Here is a 12813-nt window from a genome sequence, read left to right as displayed (position 1 = left end):
TTAAGGTTGCCCAGTGCTGCCTCGTGCCCTTCCAGCAGGTGGATGGTGGTGAAAGTTAAAATCTCTGAAAACCAGGAAATGAAGAACTAAACAACACACCATCACTGCAATGCAACCTTATCTCTGCCATTACTGCCTAACCCTGGAGCTGGCAAATGTCACTGGCAATAGTTCAGTAAGGGCGGTGGAAAGCTTAGCCAACTATCCAGGGAAATGGCAAATTTAACATCCCTTGAAGTCTTCAGGTCAAGACTGGATGGTTTTGTGGAAGATGTTTTAATCAAACATAAGATCTTCAGCTCACTACAGCTGTAACTGGATGAAACTGTATGGCCTGTTTATACAGGAGATCAGACTAGATGACCTAACAGTCTCCCCTGGCCTTCAAATTTATTAATCAATAATCAATAGGAGGAAAGATGAAGACCATGCCACTGTTTGTGCTGTATTCTACAGATATGAATACCAGCATTTATCTGCATGCACTACACCTATGTGCACTGTATCAGCTGTCGCTATAAGTGAAGGGTGGAGGGAACAGTTGGAGCAGCTTGGCAGAGCTGTGACTGTGATATGAAGTGAGGTGCATGTGAAACTTGAAGGAACAGCTGTTCCTCATTTCAATGGCAAGTCGTAGGTTTTGTCAGCAAAGGTGCACAAGGGTGTGTTCTTGCTACAGGGATTGTCAGCAGCCTGGTGGCATATGTGCTAGTGGTGGCCAGAGCTCAGTGAGGGGTAAGTGAAGGCAATAGCTCAGAAGGAATCCTCAGTGCAAGGTAAAGGGATGGTAACATTATGAAAGTCTGAGATGGCTTGTGTGGAGGAGTGTTTGAGTGCAGGCCAGGTGTCAGTAGCTTCTGTTACCTACACCAGGACCTAACCCCAAGCCTTCCCTTAGCAAAGAGAAGGTGTTAGACTTTGTGCTATCCTGCTCCTGTGTTCTGTTCCCAGAGTGTTCTGCAGTGCGGAGGGTAGAGCGCTAGTATATGTCATTGGTCTGTCAGGGTGCTGCAGAAGCAGGGCAGAATAGAGGTTGCATTGTGGGGTGATGTGAATCTTAACTCTTCATCTCACCTTCTAATAACAGAGGGACAGAAATCCTCACCCAGCGAGGCCACATTCTCATAGTTCTCCTGCATGACGTCTCTGTAGAGGGCTCTCTGAGCGAGGTCCAGCAGAGCCCACTCTTCCCTGGTGAAACACACAGTCACCTCCTCGAAGGTCACCAGCCCCTGAAAGAGCAAGAGTCCAACACTCAGCACCTGCTGCCCAGTGACAACCCCACTATTCACAGGGGAGGGGGGCCCATCACATGGAGGCGCTGGGGGGCAGACAATGAGCAGAGTCCGACCCCAACCACATCACAGCAGCCAGGAGATACCAGGGTGAGGGGAGAAAGAGAGCACCTCACCCCTCCCAGCAGATAGAGGGAGCAGAGGTCTTCACATTCATCACTCACCTACCTGACAGAGGCTGATATAGGAGGTGGAGTCACCAGCAGGGCCCAGGGAATTCCAGCACCCTCCCTGTAACCAGAAGCCAGATGGGAGGAGATGGGGTGTCTTCCCTGGGCCTCACCGGTGGGTGCCCCTTTATATCTCACAGCACCATCTAGCTAATAGGTTCAAGCTCCAGTATTGGAGTCTAGTAAGTTTTCCCAAACCCGGGAGGTTCTTCCCTGTTTGACAAATTAGGGAATACCTACCCACAAACCACGAGTCTGTTGCTAGCAGTAAATAAATCCCAGCAGGTTTGTCACACTCTGTCCCCCTCCCTTTCTTCACCCTTTGTATTTCCTGACCTCCCCCACCTCCAAACCAACCTCCCCCGCCCCAGAAAAATGCATCCCCTATGTATTTAATGCCCTTCTCCCTCCAACAGGAACCCACCTGCAGCTCCCTGATAATCCCTATCTCAACTAGCTCCACTGCAGCCATTTCTCTTCACTGTTTTCTGGAAGGTTGGAATGAGCAGGAGCAAAAAAGTGAATATTACACTGCAGCCTGTTAGGGCAAAAAAGGCAATTGGAAACATGCCAGAACAGGAAATAATTTCACCTGACAATCCCGCCCCAGTTCTTTCCCTGCACACTGATGTTCCAGACAGTCACGCAAATAACACAACTATTCAAAACACTATTAGTAAAGGGCAGGGGACTTTACCTACACAGACTTCTATTGGAAAAAGAATTCAACCAAACACACAGTGCCCAATAAATTCTTGGAATGTACTGGGGATCCCTTTTCCTTTCAGAAGCTGTAAAAAATAACCTGAGGACAGCCACTTTAGACTTGATTCTGACTAACAAGAAGGAATTATTTAGGAAACTAAAGGTGGAAAACGTGGGCAAAAATGATCATAAGATAATAGATTCTCAGACCCTCTGGGTACTACCTGGGGCAGCACGGAGCTAGTCATAGAGTGATCCCCTCCTCCTTCGCCCCCGAGAAAAAGAAAAGGGTCCCACAGCCAGCTGTCCTGTGAGCAGCTGGGAGACATCATTCCCCCAAACAGGGGGAGGTCTTCAGCTATGATGTGTATTACATATGGGGAAGTCACTTTCATCAGCCAAGATTTTAATGGAGAAAAAGGGGGAAAGGAAAGAGTCTCACATGAGAGGAGGTTTATCATATAATCCCCTGCAACCACCAGGATGGAGAATGACTCAAGGCAACAAATTCTCTCCAAAAAAGGAGACGTTGCTGCAACCAAACATGGGGATACCCCAAAACCTGAGATGTCTTTTAATAGACATTTGACAATTGCAGGGGAAAGTCAAAACCTGACAGCTGATATCCACATTCAATCATTAAAGAGGGAAGGGTGGAAATCTGGAGAATTTTGGATCAACTTTCACAAGTTAGACAGGAAAGGGGGAAAATGTGAGAGCAGTGGGACAATTTTTAGGGATTGTATGTGGAAGTTCAACTGACAGACAGGGATAGTTTCCCCCCCACCACACACGCTCCATTCAGACAGGCACCAGGGAGCCCTCTATGGAGCTGCTTTAAGAGGGCAACTGAGGGGGGATGGAGCAAGGAGACTCCCTGGCACTGGCAAAGGGGCAGCAGCGGGGTGCAGGTGACTGGCAGTTGGTGGGAGCTGCGCTGAGCAGTTGTGGGGGCAGCAGCTGGGATCTGGTAACCCGGGGCTGGGCAGTCTCCACTGGGGACACTTCCTCCTCTCCTCCCTTCCTGGCCCTGCCACGCCTGGTTCCTGGCAGAGAATGGCCACTCCACGCTGTCCCACCCCAGAAGCAGCCGCAGCTCAGGGCTCTGCAAGCCGCACCCAACAACCCCTGCCCATGCGGGGAAGGGCTCAGGGCACAGGGAGAACTTGCTGCGGGTCATACACGGGGCGGGGGGGGGGAATATCCCAGTGGAAGGAGATGTCAGATGGGCACTGGATGAGGGGGAGAAAAACGGGGCAAATACCCCCCCCCGACACACCCCGGACGGCAGCTTTTGCGCGGCGTCGCCACCCCTCGCCCTCCCGTCACCCGACTTGGGGCCGGTCCTGGCTGGGCTCCCGCAGCACCGGCCCCTCGACCAACTCCCCCTCCCCCCGCGTCCCCACCCTTCCCGCCCTTCCCGGCTCCCTCACTCAGCACTGGCCCCGCCCCCCTGGACACTAGCGGGGACACAGGGGAGACAGCAATGGCCTCACAGCGCGCGCCCAAGCCTCACCCCACCAACCGCCGCGCGGTGGCCGCCAACCAAGGCAGGGGCTGCGTGCGCGTGCAAAAGAGAGAGACCGAGAATGAAGCTTCCCAGCGTGCCCTGGCCGGAAGGAAGAATGGGCACCCTCTCCCCCCGCCTCCTAACCTGGTGCAGGATCGCCCCACGCAGCCAAAAACGTCACTTCTGCTCTGAGGAGCATCAGGAACTACATCTCCCAGCCTGCCCCGGGGCGCTTCCGCTCTCTGGGCTCTCTAGGCTTTGCCCACAGCGATGGTGCTTGGCGGGATGACAAGAATCAATGGGCCGTGGTGACACCCAATGGGATGGGGTGACACCCAATGGGCCACGGTAACTGGGCCGCAGTGACATCCAATGAGCCACGGTGATGCTGCAAAACCAGCTAGCTGGGAACCACGGAGTACGTCGTGCTGGTGGAGGAGTGGCACGAAACATGAAAGAACGCCTAGCGTAGAACACAGCAAACAAAATACTTACCGGCGTGCAACTGTTCCGTCGCATTGCTACGGCTCGATATTCCCTGCTCGAATCGTTCTAGTAGAGCTGTAGGAATACGCCACCGCCCACTGGACCAGGATGGTGATGGTGAACGTGAAAGGCTCAGGGAGACTTCCAGAATGCTGTGGAAAAATTGGAGAAAGTTTCAGAGAAGAGCAACAAAAATAATTAGTGGTCTAGAAACCATGACCTATGAGGGAAGATTGGGGGCGGAAAATGGGTTTGTTTAGTATGGAGAAGAGAAGCCTGAAGGCGGGGGCATGATAGCAGTTTTCAAGTACATAAAAGGTTATTATAAGGAAGAATGAAGTAAATTGTTCTCGTTAATGTCTGAGGATAGGCCGAGACCCAACGAGCTTCAATTGCAGGATGGGTGGTTTAGGTTGGACATTAGGAGAAATTTCCTAAATGTCAGGGTAGTTAAGCACTGGGAATAAGTTGCTTAGGGAGTTTGTGGAATCTTCATCATTGGAGATTTTGAAGAGCAGATTAGACATATACCTTCCAGGCATGGTCTAGATAATATTTAGTCCTGTCATGAGTGCAGGGGACTGGAATAGATGCTGACCTTTTGGGGCCCGTTCCAGTCCTATTATTCTATGATTAGAGAGGCTATAAAAAAAGAAAACTCAATAATAATTGGGGTTTTCAACTATCCCCATATTTACTGGGTATATGTCACCTAGGGCCAGGATGCAGAAATAAAGTTTTTAGGTACCATTAATGACTACTTATTGCAGCAGCTAGTCCTGGACCCCCAATGGAAGAGGCAATTCTTGATTTAGTTCTAAGTGGGACAGGGGATATGGTCCAAAATGTGAATACAGATGAACCACTTGGTAATAGAGTCCATCATTTAACATTCTTGTGAGGGGGAAAATACCAACAAAGCCCACCGCAGTAGCATTCAACTTCAGAAGAACGAACTACATAAAAGTGAGAAAGCTAGTTACATGGAAATTCAAAGGAACACTCACAAAAATGAAATGCCTGCAGGTTGCATGGAAACTTTTTAAAAACACCATAATAGAAGCTCTAAATAAAGATGTGTGCCAAATGGGATGAGCAAAAAAAGTAAGAGGACTAAGAAAATAACACCATGGCTAAACAAGAGAATAAATAAGGCAGCTAGAGGCACAAATACATCCTTTAAAAATTGGAAGTCAAACCCCATTGAGGAACAGAGAATGGAGCATAAACTCTGGCAAGTGAAGTGTAAAAGTATAATTAGTTAGGCCAAAAAAAGAATTTGAAGAGCTACTAGCAAAAGTCACAAAAACTAACACAACTTTTTTTTTTAGTACATGAGAAGCAGGGAGCCTGTGAAAAAATCAGTGGGGCTACTGGGTGATTGAGGTGCTAAAGGGGCATCCAAGGAAGCCAAGGCCAAAGCAGCAAAGCTAAATGAATTTTTGCATCAGTTTTCTCTGCAGAGGATGCAAGGGACTTTCCTATACCTGAGCCATTCTTTTTAGGTGACAAATATGAGGAAAAAATCCCAGTTTGAGGTGTTAATAGAGGGGCTTTTGGAACAAACTGATAATTTAAAAATTCATAAGTCACCAGGACTGAATGGTATTTACCCAATAGTACTGTAGGAACTCTTAAATCAAAAGTGCACAACTACTGACTACAGTAGTTAAACTACCACTTAAATTGGCCTGTATACCAGATGACTGGAGATAGCTAATGTAATACCATTTTTTAAAAAAGGTTCCTGAGGTGATCCCGGCAATTAGAGGCTAGTAAGCCTAAATTTAGTACTACGCAAAGTGGTAGAAACTATAGTAAAGAACAAAATTATTAGACACAAAATATTAGCATGATTTTTTGGGGAAGAGTCAATGTGGTTTTTAAAAAGGGAAATCATGCTTCACCAATCTACTAGAATTCTCAGAGGGGTTCAACAAACATGTGGACAACTGAGTGTCTCACCGGGGTCAGTCTGCCTCTTAGAGAGGAAGATGAAATGAAGCTCTGGCTGTTCCAGTGGTGGGGGGAGGTGAGGTGATGGACAGGACACATAAATCCCTTCTGTGAAAAAATACAGGAGATACCAGTCACCCCCTGTCACCATTCTGGCTCCAGCCCCTGGGACAATTGAAACTAGTCCAATAATCTCTGCATTCCAGTGTCTTCCTGGGAGCATCCCACTAGCAGGCAAACTGCCTGGATTCTCTCCCTTCTTTACTAGCGTTTCAATCACATATACTTTCCTTGGACAATGAACCCCACAGCATGAATCAGCAACAGCCTGACACAGCAAAGAGCCGGAATGACTCATCCTTGAACCATGTGTCTGAGAAATTTCAAACAAGAAATTCATGTGTAAAAATCAGAGTGATTTTGAGAAATGTGATGAAAGTGGTCATGTCTGTCACATTTCAGGGTAACTGCACCTATGGGGCACCCACTCTAAACTTCCAGCTCCCAGCTGTCACTTTTCTTGGCTGGAGACCTGTGTCTCTCTCACTCCTGACTCACTTCTTCCAAGCTGCACTATTCCCTACCTGTACTGTGATATTCCGAGTAAGCCTGACTATCTAAACAGGCTAGTATCTGTGTTTTGTTTTATCTCCAGAGACTGTGAACAGTCACAAGTTACCACACAGCTCTGTCTAAACAAGCACATTTGTTCTTAAGGTAAAAACACTACAGAGAAAACATTAAAACAACAAAGGAACCTACACACATGCCAAGATGCTTACTAGATATCACCCACACACACGCCAGTGAGGGCTGTGGTAGGAATCAGTTCTTCAAACTCCACAAAGGGGTTTTTCTGCAGGTACAAGTTCATAACAGCCTTAGCTCAGAACTAACACAACTCTGAATAATTCTGTCTTTCCTGTGTACAGCGTGGGCTTCTAATCTCGGCCTTATGTTGCAGGTGATCTGCAGACAAAGGCCCAGTCCTCTGGGAACAGCTTCAATAGGCTGGGGTTTTTGCATAATCTGATGGTGTAGAATTTGCATTCTCCTCCTCCTCCTCAATATTTCCCAGGAAATCAACTTCACAGGTAATGTCCCAAAAGTCCATTTTTGTCTGACATGTTCAACAGCATCAAGTCTTACAGCCAATCCTCCCCCTAGAGAGGTTACATAGCATCCCGACCCACACTATCCATAAACCATTTATTTAATACAATGGACCACAGAGATGTTTACACTTAACTCTAAAAGGTCGACTAAGGATATCGCTGGAAAGTGCCATGTCTGTCACAGTATGTTTTCTCTGTCCTGCTTTCACCTTAAGAACAAATGCATTTGCTTAGAAAAAGCTGGGTGGTATAACTGTGGGCAAGTGCAGCTATTCACAGCCTCTGGAGAGCAAGCAACGCACAGGAACTGGCCTCTTTAGGTCCTCTGGCTTGCTGGGAGTATCACCGTGTGGGCAGGGAACTGTGCAGCCTGGAAACACCCCAGTAAGGATGAAGAGAACTAGAGGTCTCTGCCCAAGAGAGGTGCCTGCTGAGAAGCCAGGAGCCTAAAGTGTCTGCCCTTGGTGGCCCACAGAGGAAGCACACAGGTGCAGTGCCTGAACTCTGACAAGTGCCAAATTGGAAGAATAAATGATTCCCTCTGAGCAACTGCTGCAGTGTCAGTCTCTGAGCTTTGCCACAAGAGAGACAGGCTCTCACAAGTTGTTATCCTGTGTGGGGCTGAGCAGGTTGTCTTGCTAACCCAACAGGCAGAGCATATGCTTTCTTAATTTCAGGTCCAGTAGAACTTCAGCGTTACAAATACCTCGGGAATGGAGGTTGTTTGTAACTCTGAAATGTTCGTAACTCTGAACTAAACAACGTGGTGGTTCTTTCCAAAGCGTACAACTGAACATTGACTTAATACAGCTTTGAAACATTACTATACAGAAGAAAAATGCTGCTTTTAACCATCTTCATTTAAATGAAACAAGCACAGAAACAGTTTCCTTACCTTGTCAAATCTTTTTTTAAGTTTTCCCTTTATTTTTGTAATCGTTTATGTTTAACAGAGCACTGTACTGTACAGTATTTGCTTCTTTTATTGGTCTCTGCTATCTGATTGTGTACTGCTGGTTCCAAATGAGGTGTGGTTGACTGGTCAGGTTGTAACTCTGGTGGTCATGACTCTGAAGTTCTACTGTATGTGGGGTTGAGCCCTAGGCTAGGCAAAGCATTTTTTCAGTTTAGTCTCTCTCTGTAACAGCTCCTTACTCTTAAACGGAAAGAAAACACACAGAAAGTAATGGACTGTATAACCTTTTCCCACCAGCCGCCTTACTCTCCATGGGGCTGTTTGCTTCCCTCTCTCACTGGGAGGTCTCTGGTAATTCATAAAAGAGCCGTTGTGGGGCCGTAGTAGTCATGCTCATGGAAATCTCTTTGCTTCTTTCTCAGGGCTGTCTTCTTAGGCTTTGGGGTTGGCCCTAGCCTTGCTCTCTCCTGTCCTGGTTTTAGGTGGGATCTTGACCACTTGCTGGGGCTTGGCAGCTTTAACCATTTGGGGGATTTGATCTGCCTTTTTTGGTCCCTGCTGCAGCCACCACTTTCTTAGAGCTATTGCTGGACCTATTTGCAAACCAGGAAGTGGGCGGGCGCCTGCTTAAGGCCCCTTCCCCAGCCTAAGGGGAGGAGCCACTAGCCTCAGAATGCAACTGAATGCTTGGAACAACAAATTAAAAACAGGAAGGGGCGTGGGGGTCACAGGTGTAAAGGAAGGAAACCGGAAGGGGACACCGAGCAGAGAGTCCCAGACAGCATCCACTGCTCCCGGAAGGCGTCAAGGGAGCCAGAGTATGCCGCCCAGAAGAACTCTGCCCGGATACGAGAGTGAACAAGGGAACAGAAGTAGGCCCCACAGTCGCAGGGCACCCCTCACGCCAACCTCCTCTCCCTGGCCTTGTAGGAGGAGGGCCAGGAGGAGGTTGACGAGGAGGTCCCGCGACTTCATGGGACCATGGGATGGGGTGTGCATAAAGGAACAGGTGCGGGGAGAAGTGCAGCCAGAATCTCAGCAGGAGGTTCTGGAGGAGCCGGAACAGGGACTGCAGCCTGGCGCACTCAAGATAGACATGCGCCAGGGTCTCCCTCACACCGCAATAGGGGCAGGTGTCGGGGTGAGGGGTGAACCGCGCCAAGTACACTCCCATGCTTCATGAAGGAGCCACCAGCTGATGTCCCCGGTGGGCCGTGGGGTCAAGGTGGAATACAGACTGGCCCACCGGGGGTCCTCGCCCTCCACAGATGGCAGCAGCTCCCGCCACTTGGTATCAGGGCGGGACACAAGGGCGAGGAAATGAAGGGTATGGAGCACGAGCGTGTAAAGATGGGCCCTTGGCGCAGTCTGACAGAGGACCGGCTGCAGGTCGTGCAGCCGGCTCGGTGCATGGGGAGGGGGTGGCCGGGTGGGCTCACGGGGCTGGGGCCTGATGAAAAGCGCCAGAGGGTCGGGACTGAGGGGCAGGTGGGGAGCACCCTCTCGCAGGACCTGCTCGAGGTAAGCCCGAGCAGCGGGGGCAAGGCTGCCCTCACCTACTGGAATACATGCCGAAGGGTGGAGAGCCCCATGCACTGAGCCAGCGCCTGGGGGTCCACCCAGTCCCCCCAGTCGTAGTCTAGGAGGTCTCCAATCTTGGTGATTCCCGCCAGGACCAACATCCGTCGCACCGAGGGGGTCTCCGCCACCTGCACACCAAGTTGGGAGTTGTGTAGCAGGGGCTTCGCGAGGAGATCCTCCCTCTCAGGGACCGCAAGGGGCTTGGAGGCCAAGACCAACCTTCAGGTCCAGAGGAGGTCCTGGTAGAAGACCGGCAGCTTGGAGAGGTCTCACGGAAGACCCCTCGGATGGAGATAAAAGAGCTGCCGGTCGTTTCGGAGCCCTCAGAGGCGGCGGAGGAAGGCGTGCACCGAGTGGCTCCACACTGGACTACCTGCACCATAAAGGAGTGTCTGCAGGGCCTGGAGGCGGAAGGTGTTGACCTGGCTGCGGATGCAGCACAGGCCCTGCCCGCCCTCCTCCAGGGGAAGACTCAGGATCCCTGCAGATACCCAGTGCAGTCCTGGCCAAAAGAACTCCAGAACTGTCTTCTGGAGGTGGGCCAGGAAACTCGGGGTCAGGACCAGGGTGTTGAGCCGGTGCCAGAGCATGGACAGGCCTAGCTGGTTGATCACCAGTGCCCACCCCCGAAGGGAGAGGCACCGGAGCAGTCCTGTCCATCTTCACAGCTGCCCAGACACCCTGTCCTCCATATCCTGCTAGTTCTCTGCCACGGAGGAATGGGTGGCAGAAAAGTAAACGCCCAGATAGAGCAGCGGACCCGCGCTGCACTGGATGGCTTGAAGCACGGGTGGGAGGGAGCTTGCCCGCCACCCAGCCCCTATCATGAGGCCAGAGCTCTTTTGTCCAGTTGACCCAGGCGGAGGAGGCCACCGAGTAGACGGTCAGGCAGGCCTCCAGCCACACCAGGTCACCCTGGTCCTGGACCGCGAGGAGCACGTCGTCGGCATACACTGACAGGACCAGCCTCAGCACCGGCTCATGGAGCACCAACCCTATCAGCCTCCAGTGGAGGAGACAGAGGAAGGGCTCGATGGCCAAAGTGTATACTTTCTTAGATCTATTGCTTGTCATGGGCATGGTGGCCTTTCTGGGGCTCTTGGCAACTTACTTTCCTGAAAAGAGCCAACAGCTTGTCCTTGTGTCTTGTCTTGGGGTCTCAGCTGCTGCTAACTGAATGTGGAGGAGCCAAGGTGCTGGTAACCTTAGCGGTTCAGTGAAACTGCTTAACATACTGGTGATGGAGATGAAAATATGTTTGCCTTAAAAAAAAAAAATAAAGGGGGCACCTGGATTTGAATCAGGGACTACTTGAGCTGTAGTCAAATGCTCTACCACTGAGCTATACCCCCAGGATTTAAATAATAGCTTGGAGTCTGTGATGTTAAGGATCCTGAAGAACACACCTTATTTCAAAGCATTCCTATTATAGTCCCAGCCTACAGGTGGTTTTTATTATAGCTGCATGTAAACACCACAGCATGCACAATCTCCACACCTGCTCAGTCTCACTAGAGCACAAGTTTTCTGGGCTCACACTGTGCTCCCCGGGTCTGGGCTCCAAACCCTTAGAGGGACAGGGCAGATGTAAATAGAACCCATTCAGCCCCTTATCGTTAATTAATTAATTCCCAAACAAGCGCAGTCCCACCAGAAATACAGAGTTCCCGGGAGTGTGCAGCAGAGTTGGGCACAGGTAGCAAGCAGGGCCTATAACGCAGCAGTTGCTTTTTTTATATTTTGAACACGTGGTTCAGTAGGAGAATTCTTATCTCCCACTCAGCAGGCCTAGGCTTAATTCATGGCCAATGCAGAGATGATTTTTATGCTTAGATGTAGAAATGACAGAATTTAAACTTGTAATAAGGGCCAGTTTCCCCCTCCCAACATCTCATGTCTTTACGTCCAAACACAAGGATTTTCTGAATGATCTGTCCGACTTCAACTAGCTGCTTGGAACGGCTGCGTTTCCCTTTGGGTTGGGGCATGTGGCTGTCGGATTCCCAGGAAAGTGGTGGTACTGAGGGAGCTGGGGCTGAGAAGTACTGGTCCTATTGGAGCATGTAAAAAAAATAAGGCTTCACTTTTTGGCAGATATTGGTATAATCGTCATTCAAACCCTTTGCCCTATTAATTCCAAGAAGGAATGTTTTGCTGATTAATCTATTTCTTTTTCTACTTTGTCATTTTTAAAATAGTTTATTATTTCTTTTGGAAGGTCACCCCTTGACCAGAAAATCTCTCTACTTACTGATCATGATTTTTCATTGCACATGGTTTCATTAACATTGCCCAAAGTCAGCACCTGGCTTGGGACACTAAAATCACACTAAACAATAAGTCATCTAGAGACCAGAGAAGGGGAAATTTAAAATGGTGACTCTGCAGGTGGAGAAGTGGCTATGTAACAATGTTTGGGTAGTGCAGGAGGGCAGCTGGGCTTAGATATCAAGCTGGTGCTTGTCAGCTGAATTTTTATCATCCAAAACCTGACTCCCTGCCAGCCCCCACCTCATCTGACAAGATTTCATTGTCTTTGGAATCTATACAGGAGAGGAGGGGGATCCAGCAGATGCTTCTAACTCCTTGGGGAGATTTGTCCTGCATCATTTGTGCCTGTGAATGTTTGTGTGTAGGAGGCAATGAATGCAGGGAATTCACTGAACTGAAAAAAGGAGATGGTTGTTGGCAGGGAGAATAAAACCTGCCAAAAGTCAGGACTTAAACCCATGTCTGCAGAGTGCAGTAGATCAGTAAACTAGTACCTTAGAGTCTTGACCCTCGTTTCTCTCAGGAGCATTACTCTATAACTCTTTGCAAGGTCTGTGCTGCTGGGAACCTTTTTTCCAATAGATGGCTGCCCAGGGAGAGGAGGGGACGGGGGGAGCATTTGGCTTTTTAAAAAACGTCCTCTGTGCTATTGTACAAGACTAAGTAATATGAACAAAATCCTAAAACCCTCCCTGAGCATAGAGAGTTGGACTTGCTGTTTGATTTCTGTATTTCAGGAATGTCCCAGTCCGGGAGTGCCAAAAAGCAGCATTTCTAATGGGGAGATGGAGCAGTTACACAGGGGGTG

The 12813-nt window shown here is 49.4% G+C and overlaps 1 protein-coding gene and 1 non-coding gene across 5 annotated transcripts in view; both read right to left on the bottom strand.

Annotated features, from left to right (window-relative positions):
• The window catches only part of LOC137141138 (zinc finger protein 558-like), a 54550-nt gene extending 50693 nt beyond the window's left edge, over positions 1-3857 (bottom strand). For 2 of the 4 annotated variants that reach the window (XM_067529983.1, XM_067529985.1), the window contains exons 1-3: positions 3687-3790; positions 1890-2003; positions 1106-1232 (exon numbers count right to left, since the gene is read on the bottom strand). In XM_067529983.1, coding sequence (XP_067386084.1) covers positions 1106-1232; positions 1890-1937 — 175 coding nt within the window. In that variant the 5' untranslated portion in view covers positions 1938-2003; positions 3687-3790. Of the gene's footprint in view, positions 1-1105; positions 1233-1889; positions 2004-3686; positions 3791-3824 lie in introns of those variants that run through there. The other 2 variants (XM_067529984.1, XR_010916545.1) reach the window with 2 other exon arrangements.
• Positions 3858-11014: 7157 nt separating this feature from the next.
• On the bottom strand, positions 11015-11086 carry TRNAC-ACA (transfer RNA cysteine (anticodon ACA)). The gene has a single exon. It is a non-coding gene; the product is annotated as a tRNA-Cys (tRNA).
• Positions 11087-12813: the final 1727 nt, after the last annotated feature.

Source organism: Emydura macquarii, unplaced genomic scaffold (assembly GCF_026122565.2).
Source record: "Emydura macquarii macquarii isolate MOO-44397 ecotype Brisbane River unplaced genomic scaffold, CSIRO-AGI_Emac_v2 contig_3004, whole genome shotgun sequence".
In the NCBI taxonomy this organism is placed as follows: Eukaryota; Metazoa; Chordata; order Testudines; family Chelidae; genus Emydura; species Emydura macquarii.
This window is presented reverse-complemented; position numbering and strand designations above follow the sequence as displayed.